At 35.7% G+C, this 23,245-nt stretch overlaps 1 protein-coding gene across 2 annotated transcripts in view; it reads right to left on the minus strand.

The window, feature by feature from the left end:
• Positions 1 to 22,601, minus strand: part of LOC123698453 (protein groucho-like) — a 49,839-nt gene extending 27,238 nt beyond the window's left edge. The window contains exons 1-5 of one of the 2 annotated variants that reach the window (XM_045645081.1): positions 22,341 to 22,601; positions 17,256 to 17,353; positions 16,193 to 16,256; positions 15,199 to 15,243; positions 1,470 to 1,607 (exon numbers count right to left, since the gene is read on the minus strand). In XM_045645081.1, the coding sequence (XP_045501037.1) occupies positions 1,470 to 1,607; positions 15,199 to 15,243; positions 16,193 to 16,256; positions 17,256 to 17,353; positions 22,341 to 22,409 (414 nt within the window). In that variant the 5' untranslated portion in view covers positions 22,410 to 22,601. Of the gene's footprint in view, positions 1 to 1,469; positions 1,608 to 15,198; positions 15,244 to 16,192; positions 16,257 to 17,255; positions 17,357 to 22,340 lie in introns of both variants that reach the window. The other variant, XM_045645080.1, reaches the window with a different exon arrangement.
• Between the last annotated feature and the right edge of the window lie 644 nt (positions 22,602 to 23,245).

Raw genomic sequence — 23,245 nt, forward strand, 5'->3', positions numbered from 1 at the left:
CCGTATGGCGATGAGCGACGACGAGCTTCACCACTTTATTTTCGTGCTCATTATGTTGGAAGCGATTTATTTTGATCGCGGCATGTACCTTCTAGTCACCACTACGGTATATATAAGTGCCGAGATTAGGTCGCGCTAACGACTTGGCATTCGACTTCGAAAATAACTCTAGTCTATTGATATAATGGGCGGCAATGAAGACCTCACGACGCCCGTGGGCTAAAAAACATCAATTAGACTATTTTGAAATTATTTATAAGTACAATTTGAAGATAGAGTCTAATTTGCCACGAGAGCCGTGTTTAACGATGCGAGTGTGAATTGATGTATATGCTAATGTGCTGTGTTAGTGCGGTGGATATAAAACATTAATGTCTCCCCCCCCCCACTTGACATTTACGCATTTAACATGTTCCTATGAGTTAAAACCCGCTAATTAGAATGGGCCGCAGTGACGTGATAAATTACGGATCGCCGCTTCGTGTCGACTTATAAAATGAAATACACTGAATATAAAATAATTCGAGACGGTGGCAATTCCGTGACGTTGGACCGCGGCCAAGTGGGGTTGTGCGGCAGATCGTTTAATTAACGATCGTCGAACTTTCGACCTGTTGAAAGCGCGCCTTTACAAAATGAACTAACGTAGAGACTGGCTCGTTTCGACTCAATAAATTCCGCTACACACGTGCTTGTCTTCTGTTTCACACAATTAAATCTCAGCAGTGGATTGTAAACGTTTCTATTGCAACCGTTCGAGCGCGGCAATTAGTATTCCGCGCGCATTACCTCGCGATTTATTAGACAACATTTTATGAGGGTATAATTTAAGATTCGCTTTATAATTCGAGTGGTAGGTGAGCTTTGATAGTCGACAGACGGCCGGGTATTTGGACAAATGCCACAGTCGTCAGTGGGAGTAACGACAGAATTACTGAACATTCCGTGCCACATTTACATCGGCCTGCTGTACAAACAAAACACGTGTCATTCGAAACGGCTTTACTCGAAATATTACCGAGAAATTAATTTTCTTGTACGTACACAAACCTGTCATACTAGCGGATTTACATATGAAATGGATACATAATTAGTGTTGCATTTGCCTTGGTTGAGGATGTCTTGATTGATCTGATTTGTGGTTCTACGCATAGGTACCTACGCTATGTCAACATAAAATAATATCTAAGGATGTCAACGAACTATTTTTTTAATAAACTTACTTTTTGATGATGATATTTATTTTGCTCAAAAAGAATTTTCTAGAATTTTATAAAAACACGTACGTATAACAGAAACACGGACGATTCAAATAAAATGTTATTTACATTCGATTCGATTCGATTCGATCAATATGTTAAAATAGAATCCTAATTCAAGGAACTCATTACTTTGTAAATATTTATAAACACGAATAAACAAAGAAACGAGTTGATTTATTATATTTGTTGTTATAATATAATACTTACCCCAATAATGGCATTGAGTTCCGTCATGGTGACCTGCTTCGCCCGCTCCACGGCCGACGCGACCTGCTGCTGATGCTCTTGCGATAGGAACGGTAAGATTTGTGCTATTATTGCGTTTAACCTCTTCGCTATTTCCGTCTGCAAATAAAATAAACACTCAGTCACAAATCCATGCAGAGATCAAATATCTTATCTCGAATAATTTATTATGTTCCGCCACGACGCGACGGAATTATAAAAACACTTTTAACACTAATACGAAAATCTAATCATATTATTTTATGGCTCAATGATAAACCGCAATGAATGCATAATTAATGCGCGACGTGAGGTTAATACGGACGGAGTCGTGGAAGACGACATTTAAAACGGAGTCTTAAATAAGAAACTCATTAAAATTCAGCTATCTTTTTCTGTGAATGAATTATACATTAACATTCAATAAAGATGGCGGTAATCAATTATTAACAGACCGCTAACAGCTTAACACACGCTTTACATACAAATAGAGAGTCGATAATGTTTCCACATTCCGACGCGACTCGAATTCAATTCCGACAATTATAATTTCAGTCGATATTAAGTCGATTGGTGAGCTACAAATAAAATTAACATGATAAACAATATGCACTGCGGTCAAATAAAATGATAAATCGCCGTGTTGCCGCTATTTATTGGCTTTGTTCGTATTTTCCGTTTAAATGCACATTAATTTTATTCACAGATTTGCAGTGAATCGAGAATGAATTAACATAATAAGCTTTTTGAATATCGGACCTCCATATTGGTGACTTTATATTGGTTTCATGAAAATATTTTAATGTTTGAGTTTATTTGTGAATAATTTTGCAATCGCTGTTCGAATACATGAATTGATAAAACCGAATCTTTTTATATAACCAAATTATGAGATAATACCATAATGAACATTAAAATGCAAATATATATTCATGTAATGTGTTTATTATAAAATAATGGCTTGAATAACTATTAGTACCCACAATCGTATTTTTGACTTATTTATAGAGCTAATTTAAAACAACCGCATTTGCATAATTTAATTAAAATGCCAGTATTTATGTATTTAAAATTAAGTATGTATAGATAATAATTACCTACAGAATATTCCACACAAATACTGTTTTGTATATCAAAACACGCGTTGCATCAATTAGGAAGTTCAAAACAAATGCATAAAAGAAGCAAAGATAAAACATTAGTTTTTGTTATTGGCAAGCAAAAATACTCGAAAAAGTGGCGCAAGGTTAATAATTTAAATCCATACATCTCCCTTTGTGCAGCTGTGAACAGAACGAGAATAAAAAGAGACGTACAAAAAGGCCGCAAAATACGTACTTTCGCGAGTTCTCCACAAAAGATATAGTAAGGTTTGTCATTAAGGAGTTCATCCCCGCGCGAGAAATAAAAGAGGTACGTGGGTTTAGTGGTGAGAGGGGGGAGGGGTAGGGGGTGCAGAGGGGGAGGTGGCCCACACTAATGGCTCCGACACTCATCCGCTAATGCCGCGGGTGACTCCTCTTTTTGCGCGATTTTCACGTGGTTTACTCGGTCGAGCTTTTAATCTGGAGTTGCATCTCGCAGAGACGCCCCATTTGTTCTCCTACCTATTTCTGCACTTTGTTATGTGACGTAAGCAGAGCACACTCTGTATATTGCGACTGGATATCACGAATTTAGTTTTTTTTTTTTTTCAAAAACTTTATTTTATTCCACGTGGTTTGTTTTTTACAATAATTCTCATTAACCACATAGACATAGATACACAAATAAATGAGCGGAGCTTGTTACGTTTAAAAAAACGAGTGTCAATAACTTTACATTCCTTGCAAAATAATATAATAAATTTTTGCTATTCTTTAAAAAAATAAAAGACCGGGAATTCCCAACGTTGAAAATTTGAATTTCGAATATAGTCAAATGGAATGGAGACAGAACTGGTTTATTTGTGCACAATGTCAATTGCGGCGTGGAATTTGGAACTTGTCATCATCAAGCCTGACACAATGTAGCACATAAGGAAAGGTTATAATATATACAACACATTTACAAGACATATTTTTACTAGGCAGTAAATTAAGCATAAATACAAAAAACAATCCGAGTATACTGTGGTCACCTGGCAACCCTGGCGAAACGTGACCCAAATGCGGGTCGCGCTCGCAAGCCGCAACTTATTCTCTCACAGAATGCTCACGCTTCAATCGCTTCATATCAAGTGCATTGTAACGGCCGCGGCTACGAGTACGGACGCGCATAGAAATGCTGCTTTATTATATGCCGTGAAATTGGATATCGAGTCAAGAGTGAGAAAACATTTTAAAGCGAATTTCATTTATCACGTATATTGCTATTTGGTTACTCCATAATACACATTGCATTTACTTTAATGTGAAAACAAATAAATACAAGCTCCCTACAATTTAATCTAAAATGCAGACAAGATTAAAGTTGGTAGCCGGTAATAACTTGCGCCGAGCACTTTGCCCGATAAACTTTTACCACGATTGTGTTCGCGAAATAAAGCAAACCGATGCGGACCGGCTGCGGTTTCGACCTTCATTAATGGTTGCCAGCGCTTTTATGAATTATTTATGCATGCCGCGTTCAGCTTATCTCGCCCGCAACTCGCAAGTTTCCACTTTATTAAAGCAAACAGTCGATCGAAAGGCTCTATTGTATCGTAAGCGACGTCGCTCTTGCGGCGCACCAATAAATAATTCCCCCGGCGAAATGGCAGTCGACTCGATAAATGGGCTATTATTACAGCACACAGCGGCCAACATTATCATCGATTCGTATCGCATTCGCGGAGCAATAATTGTTTAAACATAGCCCGCCGCGGAACATTAGTGGCTCGCTCATCGATAATGCAATCTTTCGCCGGCGTCCCTGCCCGCCGAGCTGGCGATAAATTCACACGTGCGTCGCGTGGGATTTGTGCCATTCCACGCAATTAATACGTCGAAAGCGTTGTTACAATTTGTTTGACTTTCATTAATCACATTTCTCCCGTAAGTATAATCTTAATCATCGGCAAGTAGCGCGAGCGCATCATCAATATTCATTATAAACAAATGGATATAATTATGTTGGCGAGCGGGAGTGAAGTGGAGAGTCGAGTGGGCGAGTAGTGCGGGCGACATCGTTATCTTGATATCGGATCGAGTATCGAGCGAACTTGTACGTGGCGCCGATGTCTCGTAATCAGATTGTAATTGCGCTCGAGAGCCGCTGCGAGCTGCGACGAGCGCCGTCTGTCAATATGTACCCACCTCTGCCACCTCTGCTCTATAATAAAATCATTTTCAAATATTTCAGTGAACATTATTTTCGCGTATTATCACCCTTCTTAGAATCACTGTTTTTATTTGACGAAAATTTGAAACGTGTAAATAAACTTCGGAGAAAATTCAATTACCTACTAATAAATTTTCCTTAATTCCAATTGAATAAATCATCCGTAAGATCCGTTTAGTAGAAGGTTAGAATCTGAAGTGAAATAAGATAACTTTGGATTTGATCTTTGTATAATAAACCCGCAGCGGAATGGGCTTAGTTTGTGTTTGTGTAATGAAATTGACAGATTCTTCGAAGGATATATGAGACGAGGAGACGGCTCGGATGCTCGTCTGCGAGTTGTTGACTCGCATGTTTCTCGCCAAACAAAAGCCGGCTTCCTAGCTACCCTTGTTTGTTTAGGTCCGTGCCAAACGTTTGCTGCCCTTTATGTATCCTGCCTCCCGCTAAGCGTGAAGCCTTTTTGACTCGGCACTTTTTATAAGAGCTCTTGTGAGCGCGTGTGAATTGTCCGACAGATTTCCATTACGATACGTCACGTCGGAATCAAAAGAACCATTAACACGATGTCGATTGTCGCTAATAAAACACTCGTAACGAAAATAATTAGCGGCAATAAATATAATCGCTAATAGTCCTCATACAATTTACAACAATGAAAGATCATGTTACATGTGTTTGAAACGAGTTTCTTACTTCGCATGACTTGCTCGATTCGCTAATAGGTTACAAGACAGAGTCGTTTCTTCAGATGAATCAATCATTACAGTACTGAACTTTTTTGTTGGTAATAACAAGCCTCCGATACAAATGACATAGCGTTTCTGCGCCTTTCACGGAACGCATTGTAACATCACAATAGATCGATAACAATACAAGTCTATGTAGTTGTGATACACCGACAATTAGACCTTTTAATTCTATCACAACGTAATTGCTTTCGACTTGGAATAGAATCTATTCGAAGTGATTTTATGTTTTATTTCAAGTTTGATATGGAACGTTAGTTATTATCGGTCGATTACATATTCTATTTGCTTGTCATTCTTGAGTGATATCGCGGCAATATAATATTTTAACGTACCCATAGTTGAGAATGAAAATGTTTGTTTTGACAAGATAAGAAAAAAAACTATTGAAATCGATAATAGACTAATTTTTCAATCCAATATTAATCAACACTCATTCCCAAGAATATAGATAGACTTCACTTCTTCAGGTTATAACTTATAAGGCTACAATCTACATGGAGCAATATTTCACCCGTCGAATGTAAACACACTTTAACCTTTAATCGTAATATAACATTCAACTAAATTGAAATACATCTTCGGAACACAAAGTAAACACATAGGTATAGTGTAAGAGCGAGGCACGTCCGTTGAAATTGCACGGTGTTTATTTACGAAGCCGTTCGCAGCAGTGTTTACAAGCTCGTTGCGATGCGCTATAGCAAATATAGCTCCGGCCATTGATACGATGTAACGAAAGTAACTGTGGTAAAATAAATTTATCACAATCTCCTGCACTATATTTAGCAGATTCGGACGTTTGTGAATAAATATTTTGAAAGCAAATATCTTTAGATAATGTTCACTGGTTCACACTTTGTAATTATTCATAACGATGTTTTTATGAGTGATTTTGTAATGAATTGTTGGCTTGATAATATAGTAATAAATAATAATACAATTTTTGAATATACAAAAATAGATCAACTGTATTCTGCAGTAAACTTTAGTAATAATACCACTTTACCATAGGACATCCTTTGTTTGCAGACATGTTTCTACACAAAGGGAAGCTAAAAAATCGGAATAATTATGTTGAGAGGGGAGGCGGGCGAAATATTAAATTGTAAACATCATAACATTTGTCCGGGAACTCCGTTCGGAGGGTCCGTCGGCAAGTTTGTGTTTGCGCAAGCTGTTTACCCTCCCGACGTCGCTTGTGTGCCAAGCGGACAGGCCTCATACCATTTGTATAACTTACTAATACAACCTAATAATAATATTCATGTTACTTTTGTGAAACTCTCTGACTTTGGTATTCAAATATATTGCGACCAAGTCTATTCAGAACTGTAAATTGCGTAGTCCAAAATAATATTTTATGTTAAAAATGTCAAGTCAGAAACAACTTAATTTACAAATCTACCGACATTTAATGTTAATTATGAAATCCCCATTAAGGTCAATGTATTATAATTATGAATAATAAATAAATAGGATCATCGAGAGTTGTGAATAATTAGGCCCATAAATTATCACGCCTATTCTGATTAATTAGTGATACTATTTATGCGGTCGTATCACATTTTAAAATAAAACTATACCTAACGTTATTATGTTAATTCGAAAGGTCACTGAATCGAAATTAATTCTAGATAAAGTTGTTTTTATCGATATTTCAATCACGGGTGAACTTTTTTTAAAGACATTAATGTAATGTGAATGTTGTTGATGCAAGCTTATGTACAAATCATTCGCACCTTCAAGTAGGTAGGTATCTAGGTACCTAGGTAGATGCTACATACCCCATTATATTTAGCGTATTATAAATAGAAACTTGTCTAATTCACATGCAATTTACAATTGTTGAATATTGTATGTGGCGGGGCGCGGTCGGCCTCAGACCGCACACCGCAGCGCTGCGGCGACCCCCTACCCTTGTCCTGTTAAACTCGACTTGTCTCTGTTTACTACGAAATTTGATTATTACTAGCTTCATACTGCGAGTCTGTTGCTGTTGTGGAAATGGAATGTAGCTTTTCGAGTTATAATTTTTACACTAAATTTGAGATTAATCCGATATTCATAAAAGCGTAGAAATAAATTCATCGAAGTTGGTATATTATATAGACTTTAGTTTGTTACTCTAGAAGATTGTAAAAAATGCAGAATTTAGTTTACACTTAAGGTTATCAGTAAATTGTGCTATTTAAGTATCTACTTATTTATTTATTTATTATTATAAAACAAGATTTCACATTTCTTTCAAATACAATTTTGCGATGCGAAACCTTACGAGGTTTGTAGCAACGCTCACAGTCACAGGTAAATTGTAATGATTACCTGATTTAATTGAATGTTGCTATTTGATGGTTAGAACGTAAGTAAACGATCAACTTTCTCTGTAATTTACGCTGATGAGTAGGTACCTACCGTTTTAGATTCACATAAAATTATCTTTATAGTAGGTACTCGTACTCCGTATGTTATTTTTAGTATGTACGACTAAATGATAGCTAATCATAAAGAAATGAAGAAATAAAAATGTAGGTAATCAAGCGTAAATGTAATCAGCATTGCTTTGATACTAAAAAAATAAAAAAGTACAATATAATGCTCTCATTAAAACAGGAACATTAGAAAACAATATAACAAGTTGACCAATTAATTTGTTTACAAATTATCCCAAAATCAAACTAGTCCACTTTTCTCACCGCATAATAACAGGTCATTAGTGAAACGGACACCATGTTAACACATATTCTGCACTCAATTAGCAATTATTAAACAAATGCGGCGCTATATCGTGTGACATGTCAGGTCGCGTGTTCATGATATATTTTTAAAATACTGTTATTAACAGTTACATAATTGGTGTAATTTATTATTGATATGTAAAAAGTTTTAACAATTTATAATCACAAAAAAGTAATAATAGAGCATTTCTTAAATATAATTTAAAATTTTATAGAAGTGTGAATGTAACATTTTATACTTAAATACATTACAACGAGGGTAAACATTGAACAATAAAGCATGTCAATGCTCAATCTCATTTTGTACTTCGTAATCATACGGCAAATTTATTGTAGCGTGTTGTGCAACTCAGATTGTGAGGCAACCGTCAATAGCTCCGCGGGTAGCCACCCTCTATTTGTTCGCCCCCCGCATTTCGAATTGTTTCATTATTTGTATAGACTACGTGCTCCACGCCGCACAACTGTTTAACTGTTTTCATGATATGTAAGCGAGATTTAATGATTCTCGACGTGCGATTTCGAACGATGAAATGAAAATGAGAACTGCAAATTATTTAATATTCCAACCGAAACTCGACCGTTCTACGGCGGACTATGTGTTTCGACGGCCGTTTATGTTAGCAATGCTAATGTTAGTTCTTGACATTCTTACAAAACTCGGAGTGCATTTTTACGAAGCATCTCGAATGGTAATCGAGTGAGTCATAGGCGTGTGGCTTACGAGTTGAATAGAAATCGTCTGTTTTAAATGAAGAGTCAAGGAGCGAACGAGGCATCCATTATTCATGAGGGTTCGCCTCGACCGAGTGCGAGCGGGTCGGCACTCAGCACTCGGCACTCGGCAGTCGGCATCAACGCAAACTGTTTCCAAATCAATATCCGTGTCTCAATCAGTGCAATTAAGGCGGCCCTCGAGTAGGGACTAGTGTAATTAGTTTCACACCGGCTCTGCCGCCCGTCGCCCGCGGCATGCGGCCGACGAACCGAGGGGAACTCTTATTCTAATAAATAATTAATGCACAAGTATACATTACAATGTGCTTTATTTCGATGTATTTATTTTTTATCCAATTGGGAATGTTACAACTGTCGCTTCGATTTGTAGCGACTTTCAAGTGTAATTCACTTCATGATGATGAATATTCATATAAAGTTAATGTCATCAAATATATCGAAGAGCTTTATCGACCTGATAAAAATATTGATAAAGTGGCGACGATTTAAAAAAATAAATAAAAATAGAACACACTTGTAACTAAATCCTTTGATAATGAACAGACTGCCATGCCAGTGATATATTGAGGGATTTAGTTTTGATGGAATATACCTAGCTTAAAGATATCAATGAAAAATAAAATATAGAATAAGGTACTTTGATTAGAATGTTGATAAAAACAAAAACATGAACATGAGCATTGTAAGTAAATTTACTCCGTTACAATGAATAATGTTACTAGGTACCTACTGCATAAACTTTATAAAAAGCTTTACAAAGTTGAAAATTTTCACTCATCTCATTAAAAATATTATGAATACAAAACATAGATGTGGCGTAATCGAGTTTGAAGTTTTATATCAGAGTTAATGTGGCAGTGAATTTAATAAATCTCAGGGGATGAATGAGCCTTATTTTACACACACCGATCCCAGTATCATTATAGGGTCTGTATTCGAAAACACAATTAGACTTAATACAGAGGTGATTGTTGTCGGGCGAGGGTCGCCTGCGAGGGGTTAGTAAATCCTTTAATTTGGCTCCCCGATCAAATAATAAAGAGGGGCAGCGAACGATAGCGCGTTTAGTGGTTTTATTGCTAGCGCCATCTGTCGCGCGACTCACTCGCTAGATGGAGAGATAATTTCGCTTTTACAACGAGGGGTGACGCTCCCACTGAGCTGTTGCGTTCATTTAGACGATTCACAGCGTTGTATCGGCCTCTAGATGTGCGATAACACACCCTTCGGGGCTCGTAATGACTACCTGCGCTACACCGCGATATGAACAACCGTTATAATTCGATAAGACACTGCGCGCTCCGATGCACACCACGCTAGTTTACACGTACACGTAAAAAATTAAAAAAAATGTAATTACTGTTTACATCACGCAATAATTAGTGCCGGTTATCGTCTATCAAATTATGAGCCTCGGGAATTAATTCGATAAGAAATCTAAAGAATATGTTGTAAATAGAAATATCAACGCGATAAAATAAAATATAATTGATCTCGAGTTAAGATTAATCGCGTGATTAATGTAATAAAGGACAGTCGGTGTTAAAAATAAAGCGGGGTGACGTCAGCGTTCGTTATTCGATTTGTAGTTCCGTATTCCGCACAGTGAGGTCGAAAACAAACAGGATTAGGGACAGCGTTCCCGGTTGTTTCATTATAAATAGTAGCTAAGCGGATCGGGCACGTGCAATGTTTTTATCCACGAGAGCCGGCGCTCCCTAATGCAAGGGTAAACATGACGCCACCCCGCATATGAATAATTTGAGCGCATCAAACGACCTACTGTTTAAACACGAAATTAAATTAAAATTACTCACACATTTTTTGCACTTTACTTTTACAACAGACTTCATTATTTTTTAGTAGCGAGCTAATCGTAACATTTTGCAACATTATTAAACATAGGTATTAACGATATTAGCTTATTATGTTTGTTATAATAGCCCTAACTACAAAGTAATTTACAGCGTTAAAGCCATATAAAATCTCTTGTAACATGCAACAATGTATATATTAAGCAATCTACAGTTGATAAAGTGTAATGCATTGGATTTAATACGTATTTTATCAATAACTATTATCGGAATTCAGAACTTGACATAATATTCGTGGAAAAAGTTACCACAAAAATCACAAAATGTAAGAAAATATTCACGTTGGATTTCGTTTCACGCATGAGCGATATTTCATGAGTTTGTGGAATGGGTGATATGTGTAGTGAAGCGGTTCGCGCAGGGGTGTCAATGCTCGTAAAACACGACATAGTATTTCATCGACACCCCCTCGAGCGGTATTTGTTCAGCGCAGCCCTATTGTTCCCTCTCGACACTTCATGAAATCACTGCGGCGTTATTAATTTATAACTCTTCAACTATTGACTGCTGTTCATCGCATTTCGACACCGCTATTGTCATCAAAAAATTGGAATTGGAAATAAACAACATTGACTCGATGCGGACCGGTGATTTCCGAGAGCGTAGAAGTGATTAATCGGTTAATTATATTTACAAATTGACCTGTGCAGAGATAAATGTGAGGATAAGAAACAAAGTCGGATAACATAACAGTGAGCCGAAGCGTGAATAATTACGGCGAAGAACAATAAGTGTCCGTGTCGATACAGTCACACAAAACGAAACAATCAATTTACAGCGTAAGTAGGTGTGATTCGGCACGGGCTGAATGCGCTCCGGCCCCGCGACTAACAAAAGAAAATCTAAGCAATTAGTCGTCGCCAGAAAGAGCGGAAAACACGCGTTAGACTCGGTCACGCCGAGCGAGCCAGTCACGACGCAATCTCTTTAGACGACATAATCGACCTTAACGACTTCAATCATTGTGACTTCGAAGAAATGTGACGGCCTTGAAAGTTCATTTTAATAAACATAAAACATAAAGCGCATTCGGAATTGAACGGTTTAAGCGATTCGATGTCACGCAACGGCGCGGCGGAGCGGATAAAAAATAAAAATAATATAAGAAAACAACATGTAACACCCGCATCTAAATCGAGAGAAGGGGTTCCGATTCTCGCTCGACTGAGCGTGTTAAGTGCTAATGTAATAATCCATTACAATAAAGCGCGGGTCTGTACGCTAAATAGCGCTTTCGAGCGGAGAGCTGGGCCCGACATCTGCCCGCAACAATACGACCCTTCTTAATCACCCTACTTGCCAGTCAGCCCGACCCTAAGCAAATATTATAGTCAAATTGTGCCCTTGCTTTGTATTATTTTATGAGGAAACTTATAATTTCATTATATTGGAAACACGAGCAGTTTCTCAATTTATATGTCTACTAATAGATAATAAGACAAGTTTACACGATAAAGCAATTTGTTTTATTTGGTAATCTTTAATATTGTAAAGCCGAAAAAAAAAATTAAGTAAGCTTTTCCGTGTTTGTTGAAATTGCTGAATTTTCCGCGCCCAGCGGGCTTCTGATATTTATTACAAATAAACGTGGGAATAAATAAGCCGCATAATGAAAAGTGAAAAAGTGTTTCTTATTAAGAGCCGAGCGTCGTAAATTGATTTTGTTTCCGTTTAGAGGACGTGTTGCAAGGCTATTATTAAAAGTGGGGTTCGAGCGTAGCGAAGGGGTCGGTGAGCGTAAAATCAACAGATTACGGAACCCCTACGTAGCCCCAGGAGCTGAAGAACCCCTGATGCATAAAAGTAATAACTCGTTGCCCTCCCCATTGTGCCTGCGGTAAGGGTTGTCAGTACAAATATCACTTATTTAAACAGTTTATTTTCATGATGAAATTTTAATGAATAATTAACTTTAGTCGTATAAACATACCGAGATTTAATGATACAGCATTAATAGACTTTACCATTTTAAGAAATTTAGCGCAATTAAACATACCCATTTAATATGTACCTATTATATTTAATTTATGCAAAAGGAAGCTTTTAAAAGCTTTACAACATTAATTGCGAAGCTGAAGTAAAAACTTGTAATAGAGTAAACGTTTTAAATATAAATTAACTCATATAATGTTAAAACGTCAAATTGAAAGCCCTACGTATAATCCACATTTTGTAAACTCCACTAAGCGTCCTCAACGAAGATACGTGTATTATCTCCGCTCCAGTCGAGCGCATTAGGGGAATAGTTCAGACGATCCCATAATATTCCGATAACAATAAACTGCATTGAAATAAACGACGTCACAACAGCGCGCTGTTACCTTACAATTTGTGTGTTTTTTTAGTTCGCACCATAATATGTTAGAAAAACTTGGCACGTTGTACACAAACGTGATGGTCCAACGATAATGGCTATTAATTGCCGTGAATATGCTATCATTAACCGAGTTGTGAAATCATTAAATTTTATCTGTGTTAATATTGAAAGGGCTAATTTAGTTGTTATAAAGTTGAGTGTACACAAAGCCTTATTGAGTGTTTTGACTTCACACTAGAAGTTTAGAAAACAAAGGAGGTTGTAAATTAAAAAGCGAAATGTCAACAAAACGAGGCTGGCCGTGCCTTGTGGGTGTCCGTCCCCTCGCCCACTCAAACGTTTACACAATAGAGTCGCAATAACACATTTTTTTTGCTGTGTGAAACAAAAAACATTTTAATTATCATGCTTATAAGACCTTGATCGTGAGTAAGTTTTTTGTACAATGCAAAAAGTGTTGTGAAAATTGATAGGTAATGAATTGTGTTGTAATATCACGATTGCCATACGCATGTACGGCAGTGAAACCAAAAACCAATTAAAATAAATATGAGATTTTTCCTTTGAACTTTTTCAACGCATTCCTATGTAATTGTTTTTCATTTTGTTAAGTTTATGCATTATACTTTTAAACGTTTTGTTAGAAGGGACCTTATTAAAAATATGTACCTACATAGTTAGGTAGATAAATATAAAAAGTACAATAGGTAGGTACGTTTATATTTAAATTTATATTTTAATAGTCATTAAATTAATAAACACGTCGTCGGAATGTGGAATACGCGGAAGCATTAATTTGAAATGTATAGGTCTACCAGAATCTGATGGCATATTTATATTTAAGAAATATAAGATTTTCATATGGCAATTTTATTTGACAACTATCATAATGGTTGTCAAATTATTTTCTTCTTTGCAATTGTTGAATAATTTTTAGGATTTTGTCTAAAAAATCTTCGAAGATGTCGCAAAAGCCGCTGCGATCACAAGCAAGAGGTGTTGTTTATAATGTGTATATAAAAACATTCGATGAAGAAGGGTCAAACACATCACAATTTTCAATTTTGAATATTTTATTGGTAAATTGGACTTACCCGTTTTGATACTAAAAATTAAAAATATTATAAGTAGGTAACTATAATATTGTTTGTTGATTACAATATAATTTTATGAAAACTTATTACAGGAGTTTCCAATACGGCTATGCGTCAAGTCCAAGCTGTCCAAGTCAATTTTATAATTATTTGTCTGTTAATACTTACGAAAATAAACATAGTTTTCTTTTACTGTTATTTTATTTTATAAAAAAAAATATTAGCATTATCTAGTTTTGATCTGCATTATCCTTACATCCATATTTTTACATGGCATAATGATAATGAATATACAAATATAGGTATGTGTAAATAATAATATTATGTAGTACATAAATAAAAGTAATATGTATATTATACATGTAAGTATGTGCCTACATAATATTAAGTGGATATCTCATTATTAAGTACAGTATTGTTCACTTATGTAATGTGACTAATGATGTTGAGGACAAAATAAAAAATAAGCAGTATCAAGATCGTTCAGTCCATTTTCCCCAGGGTTGCACACTCAAAATTTTGATTTCCCCAATTGCCATCAGATTCTGGTTTACCTATATTTTCGGGTAGGAACAAATTGCAATTAATTCGTTATCACATGAAAAAGAAATTAATTATTGGAACCATGAAATGTTTTTATGAGTTATTGGTAAGTACCTACCGTTTCTGTATTTAATTCTAGATACTTGAATATTTTCTTACTCACATTTGTTTTTTTCTTTCTTTTTAATTTATATATCACCTACCTATTAACTATTACTAGATACCTACTGAACAATAATGTTTTTGTTAATTAATTATCATGGAAGAATCTTTCGTAGCCATTTTTCAATTTATTCTTAAGAACTTCTATCTACTTAAATAATAGATATCTTTACAAAATATTAATTACAATACATACCTGTTTATGCATTTCCACATTGAGTCCATACGACATTTCATAGTACTGTAACATAAATGGCACAGATTAAAAAGATCAATTACATTAGCGGTTCTACAATGTAGATGTGACACACAAAACATTTGGCACACATTAGCTTCCTCAAATCATTGGAGTCGAGTGACTAAACATCCGCAGTACATTTTGGCGAACCGCCAGAAGTGTTTCCGACACATAAAAACTCTCGCGAAAATTTCCTCTAGAGCGTATTAAAATAAATTGCAGGCGATTTGGCAACACTTAATCGTGATTCATATCGGGCGGAACGAGCGCGGGAATTAGGGACTGCCAAATATCTATTCGCCTTCTGCTTGAAAAACTGTGCACTTGTCTCTTTATTTTGACGTTCAACATCCGCACATATTTATTGTACTCGTAATGTTGAAAGTCAGAATCTTTGATAATTATGATGACTAGTAAAGCGATTTATTCCCTATATATTTATTTTTTGTTGCATGAAAACTGACAATATATTTTAGAGAATACTATTTTATGTACAGTGAATAAAAATAATCTAGTGAGTACAAAATTTATTGTGCGCAAACTTTTTCCCTTCCCTGCTCATCATTAAAGTTAAATTTAAACTTGTTGCAAACTAATACGAATTAATTATAACATGTTTTTTATCTGTAGGTACCTACAATAAAAAGAAAAAAAAACACTATTGTGTTTTTACAACAAGTACACATAATATTTGTTGCGGGCACGGTATACACATATTATTCATGTCAACGATTATATCTAAACAACGAGGGGGCATTTAATGGACTGTCCAATCACATGGACACATTACGGCTGATATGCGGGCGTCGAATAAAAGATAGACATTGTTGATTGTACACCTATTATCGTGGCTATCGCTTAAACAAAGCGTAGTAAGCTGTAGTTGACATGTCCTATTAGTTTTGTAATATTTGTGCAATGTTTTTTTTTAATTAAATCATATTTCACTTACCATTACGTAATGCCTTTGTATTTCAATTTTTTCACTGGCCAGTTTTTCGCATTCTAATTTTAAACTGAAACAAAAGATAAAATAAAAATAAAAATGACCAACCGAATATATTAAGCGATATTTTGTCTAACACAATTTTAGCTTAATTTGGTACAAGACAATCAATTTATATTAATAAATCGACTTACAATAAATCAAAACAAGATTCTATTTAAGGAGCACTCGATACATTATTTATAATAAGATAAGAGATTTTATAACAAACAGAGCTCGTTTTATAGCCGTTATCGTGTTTGTAGTGGGTCAAACTTGTAATCGTTTTTTATCGACTTCTGTTTATTTTAAACAACTTACGTATAAAATATAAAATGTAGAAACAATCATTTGTCTCGGTGTAAGATAAAAACTAAAAGTAGGTAAGAGTTGTTTCGATAAATTTGAAAGCTTATCAAAAGATTACTGGGGATTTTATGTAGAATATATTTCTAATTCAGTAGGTACCTGCTTCGTTCAGAGAAGTTTTTTGTTAACAAATAAAAGGTCACAAAGGGATCTGAATGTGAAAAAGGGCTACTTAGCGTTCACAAAGGGACAGATAAGGAATGATTCCACTGATACTCAACGACAGGAGGAATCCCGGATGAGCCCTCTTAGATATTTTATTTTTATATGTACTCAAGATTTAAGCCGTGTATTCAGATAACGGGGTTTAGTTATCTTTGTCCTCAAGTTGTCACGAGAACGTCGATAGCAATCTTGAGCAAATATTTTCTCAAATTTATTATGAAGCTTTTGTGTCTACGTGATACTTTAGGTTTCGAGAAATGTTATTATGATAGTTTATGGGGATTATTTTAATTACCATGCAGATATATGTATAGGTGGATATACTTAGTATTTCAAACAAAAATTTAATCGCTTTGTATAGTTACCTACGTTCAAATAAGTCAGATTTGGACGTTACAGATAGCAAGTAAGTAAACAAGCTATAAAGATTTTACGAGTAAAGGGGAGAAGGTTATCAAAACAGTCATAAATCACGGTTGAATGTGTAATTACTCACTTGTGATATTGAGCCTGAAGGAAGTTGAACTCTTCTTTGATTCTGTCGCAAGATTCACCCACCGTGAATTTGATGGGTTGGCCGGGCTGCGGCGGTCCCTGCTGACAAATGCCCTTATATTATTATTATGATTTTTATTTTTTATATAGATATTATATGTACATCCAAGTAAAACGTAATGTTTATTTGACTCAAATTTGAATCTCACTGACTTGAATTCAAATCAAATAATAAACTCCCAAAAAACAACGCATCAATCCAAGTGTCATAAAAAATCTTATCACGAGGCAAAAATTACACGCATCCCAAATTACCATAATACAAATTATCCTTTAATGACCATAATTCGGTGTGAGGCGCGATTAATGAAAAAACAACAGCGCCGACCGCACGCCTCTTAACACAGAAATAAATAAAGCAACACGAACACGCAAGCACGTAGTAATAAAGAAAAAAATCCAACTCCATAATAAGAAGCAGAAAAATAAAAATAAAACGAGGGACACAACAACACACGGTCGCCGGGAGGCCGGGCGGCAAAAAATAAATAACCGTCGCGTCGCTCGCCGGCGCGAGGAACAAACGGACTTTAAAAATAATAAAAGGAGCGTAAATAAAAGCGTAAAAGGAACTAGCGCGGCGTGTAGACGTTGTAAATGGAGCTGCGGACAATCGGGCTCGGGAAAAATGTGGCCGGGAATTTAGTGAATGTAAACACCGGAGAGTGAGGCTTGTGGTCGCGCGCCTCCGCGCCGCCCGTCTCATGCCGTAATGGGCGATCGCACTTAATAACGTAATACCTTGGATAACCGCAAGAAATCCCCGAGCACTTTATGATGTTGCACCTATTTACATACATTAACATTACAATCATTTAATACGCCTCATTATTTTTGTCTTTTGATCCTTAATTGGACGTCGAACGTTTAAGATCGGAATGAATGTCTGGTGTAAACGTTAAAGCAGTTTCAAGTATCAGAATACATTAGCCGTAACGTTAAACACTACAAAAGCAAAACAAATTTATCGGTAGCCGTTTCAGCGAAGTCGACCGCACAGCATGCATGATACATGGCGCGTTCGGACGGCATATTGTCCGATGCGCGCTTAACTTAACAACATGTCTGAATAATTTAACAGATGACAAAGCGCTTTGCCGATTTAATAGTGCGCTGAAAGTTTCAAATTTCTGTAACGAAATAAATTATCAGATCGCGTTTAAGATTAAATGATTAAAACGTGTTCTTTATACGCAAAACGTCAAGAAAACAGATGCATACAATAAATTAGCTTCGTGCATCAGTAGGTACCTACGTCGATAATAAAAGTTGTTTTTCTTTTTAATTATACGACTGTTTCTTTATCGGCGGCTGTTAACACATCAGTCAAGTTATTTTCAACTGATCTCGACGTTTGTTTTTATAGAAGCGATTGAGCTCGATATTTACTGCCTTTAAATAAAAGGTAAAACTAATTTTAATGGCAATAAATAAAACTATATCAGCTCAATTCCTAGAATTATCATATCTATATGAGCTATTTATTATATAACGTAACATAGTATATACAATATACTATATGAACTACGTTAAATGACTCTAAACTATTGCAAATAAAATTCCGATGTTATCTTAAGACTTTTGAACAGTTAATACCTTTCAAAACAGGATCCCAAATCGAACCCCTAACATTAATCGATCACAATGAAACGAAAATAATCCACGACAATAATAGACTGAGTAAACGTTCTGTTAGAAAAAGATTCCCATAAATTATCACCGAAAAGGTCAAATTAAAATACAATGAACAGTTTTTGAGTGGCAGTATTGTGGAGGGCCGGATGAAAGGCCCGCATCGAGCGACTGCTCATAAAAACAAAACTAAACAGAATGCATTTAAACGGATATAAAAAGAAATACGTGTATACCAAATTATTGAATACGTCTGTCTGCCCACGTCTACCTGTTCGCCTCGACGGCCGCGCTGATCTTTTGTTGGAATCTAAATTTCTTATTAACTCAATGAGTTCGAGCGTTTACGAAATTTGTTGATAAATTTAAACACATTTTCTGTTATCGATATCTGTAAATATTTTTCGATTGATCTTAACTTGATTTATGACAATTGCATTTTTTATGAATAAATAAGATAAATATTTAACAGATATAAACCTTCATAACTTTATGTTCTTTAGTTTGAAGTGTAGGTATTCGGCGTTAAAATTGATGTCGAGTATTTATTAGTATCATTAGAAATGCGTGCACACACAGCAGCACTGTAGAATGTAAACATAAAAACACCATTTGCACTTACAAACTAAACAGGCATACACAAATATTGAAACACCGAGATTGGCCTGTGTATGCCCAAGTTTAATGGCCATGCTATTTTATACCCAGTGGCGATCTGTTTAAGGCCCATAAAACAAACCATTACTTTTAAATTTATTACGTTTCTCTGTTGAAGATTAAATAGCGCTAGTAAACTAATATGGTAGCGGGAAATGGATAAGAAAGCTTATAACTATATTCTGAGAAACAATGCCGTTGACGAGCTCAAATCTTACTTTGTGTGTGTTCGCATTATTGTAAACGCTAGTTTGACTTGATCCTTCTACGAACATAACATTTATGTAGCATTTATATTTTATAATATACCTACTATTTACTTCGTAGGAAATATGTATACGCTCTTTTTTAAAATATTAATTGTACCTACAGTGTGAAATACTATACCTACCTACCGGCATGTATGTTTATTTTTTAAATTATACATTCTAGGTACAAGTTATAATTAAAATTTGGGATATCTTATGGGATATGAAATACGATAAGAAATTGATGGCATCTTGATTATGATGAAGCATTGTTAGCGCACTCCAAATGCACTGTTGACACTGATAACAGTGTTATCACGACACGAATGTAGGGAATTATTTCAGAGGAACATTTACTCAAGGCATCGCTTATCTGATTAAAGCAGTTCTCACATCCGCATCATTATTTATGATGAAATAATTAAAAATCACTGTAACCCCTTTAAAAATTGTACCAATTTTTGCACGAGGAATGTAACGAGTGTAGATATGTGTTTGTCGAGACACGAAAACGAGACGCTATATCGCTTGCAGCGGTATTTTCGTCATTCATTGTCAAATATTGACCGAATGCCGAGTGCCTAGGACACGACACGGATTTAAAGCAAACATACAAATAGGCATTTACATTAACACCCTCCCGCCCTTCCGGCGCTCCACCCCGCTGACGGCCATAAAGCGTAGTACCGAGTGTCGTAACTCGTAAAAGAATGAAGTAAAAGTCTGTGCGTTATGCGAAACACGGTCAACAATCGGAAAATCCGACTGAACACGGCCATCAAATTTACTGTTGGTGCTTCGAGTAAATGATTGTTTCTGCACATCCATTCGAGAGGTCAATCATCGATTTGAGTAAACAAGCGTATCTAATTGCTAAGCAAATACACAAAAAGCGACGGAGTTTTTGCAAAACATCCATTTGAATTGCATTAGGCCTCCGTGGGACTTTATAAAATCGTTGGAATTTTATCACGCTGTTTTTAGAGCGCGTTGGAAATGTTTCAGGAAAAAGTGTATTCATTTTGTTTGATGTGTAAACAAATCATTGCAGTCAACACGAATGTAAAATACATATTTGCCTACCCCAATTAACAAAGTCTTGTCAAGTTTATTAGATATCACTTATATTTTTACAATTGTTACGCAACCTTGAGTGTATTTTCATCTTTAAACATAGTAGGTACAACTTTTAGAATTCATTTGGTGAAAACCATTGTACACATTTATATATTACTATGTGAGTATAATTAACTTACCTAATCAAAATAAAGCTGTTTTCTCAAATCAGCAAGAAGGATAACAAAAAATAAGTATAGGTAGGTACATATTGCAAATTGAATGGTCAGACGCAAGTAACAAGATTTCTTTGCTATCTACTGTATTTTCACCGCGCCTAGTTAACTTTTTCTCACGCTTTTTACGATAGTACCACAGTACGCCGTACCTACTACAAACATTATAATCGCATTACCTTACCTACTTAGTTATCTTTAAACCGCAATTGACTTCAAGATTGGCAACGAAATAAGAGTTCCTATCTAAAATTACTTTGTTTTCTCAATCATATATTATAAAACGATAAAGAGTTTTTATTTGAATAATAATAACTAATGAATTCTGTGGATTTGAAAAGTATACGTAAGCGGATTTTTAAACACTGCGGTTGAAACCCGTCGGTAAACGCTCGACAGATGTTCCACAATTGCGGTTTTTATGCGAGAAGCCAATTTCAACCGTATTGCAATACATTAAAGGTTAAGTAAGCATGCTGCGCTTCACATTAAACTCGAAATGTGGTTATCTGACATGTTTGCGGTAACATCTCCTATTTACGGAGAAACAACGCGGTTAACATTACGTTTTTCGTGCGATTTTATTTTGAAATACACAGTATTAATTAATAAACTAAAATTCGAAAGTGCGCTTGTAAGAAATTTCACGGGTAATTTAAATTTTTGGTACCTTCTTGGTACATGTTTCCGTCGATTGAACATAACACAGCGGGGGGCGCTTTTGTGACTTTATTTTATTATTACCGTATTGTTCACTTTTATTACCCAAATACCGAAAACGCAAAAACTTTAAAGCATTGTCTTTTTTTGTCTGTATTTATGCTTTCCAAAATTATTTATTACCTACACTCTTTAGTTCGTGGTTCGAACTTTGAAGTGTGAAAGTACAAAACTGTTATTTTTAAAAGTGATATATTTCCTTGATTCATCATCTTTTTTTATGGTATTATTAATTTTTTTGTAGAATATGAATAGGTACTACATTAAGCAAATAAATAATGCAATAAAAAGCTTGATGATGCAACTTAATTTGAATGATAACAACGTTTATAACGGTTCGATTTTTTTATATCTATTGCGTGCTTACTCAACTGTATTTTCTACGTATCTATTTCATATTGACTTAGCTTCATGTCAATTCTACATTATCTATGGCAAATACAAGTTGTATTTATACAAGGAATAAACGTATCTCACCGGATGCCTAGCGGCCGCCACGGCAGCAGCGGCGGCGGCGGCGTTCATTGCGCCCGCGCTAGGATACATCCCCACGTCAAACACACGCGGTCATCGTCTGCAACACTAAAATAAATACGACACACCACACACTCCACTCTAGAACACAAAAATCAACACTGCAAGTGAGCGCACTCCGCGCGGTCAATTACACTCGATACGTTTACTAAAAAGTACGGAATACAACCTTCTCGTCCGAGCGCTGCGAGCGAACTGGCGCGTCGCCGCGGGGGGACTGCCTCACCCCCGTACCCTTCCTCCGCTGCCACCCTTCGCATGCCGTTGCCACTTGCCATCCATATTTTCTCCACTCGAATTTTTCGTTGACTATCTTCATGTTTGAGGAATACTTAGGCGAATCGAAGATACACGCTCAGATACGTATTATTTGGAGATTTTCTCGTGTGTTCGTGAATACGTTTTGTTGTTCACCAATATTATAATTATTTTGACTTTTATCACACGATTTTAAGGTACCTAGGTAGGTTGCTAGTAGTTAAGTAAGTAGTTGGATCATGGGTAATTAAAAACTAACTGGCATACCCATTACCCATCGATCCAGTCTATGTACCTATTTGTTAACACATGTCAACCTTCCCACTGATAAGTAACTAGGTACCTACCTTGAAGTATTTCCCAGGTTGAATATTTAACATCCAATTATTCGTTAAAACATTTTAAAGCTGAGAATCTTTCTTTCATATTCTTGAACCTTTAGATATTAAAAGCGCCTTTGACTCTAATTGCGCTCTTAAATGTTTACAATACTTTTTTTTCTTTTTATTCCGATTTAAATACGTAGGTATGTATAGATACAAAAATCCAAATTCTTAAAGCCTATAAACTGTTTGAATAAGTTGTGTTGT

This window comes from Colias croceus, chromosome 16 (genome assembly GCF_905220415.1).
Source record: "Colias croceus chromosome 16, ilColCroc2.1".
In the NCBI taxonomy this organism is placed as follows: domain Eukaryota; kingdom Metazoa; phylum Arthropoda; class Insecta; order Lepidoptera; family Pieridae; genus Colias; species Colias croceus.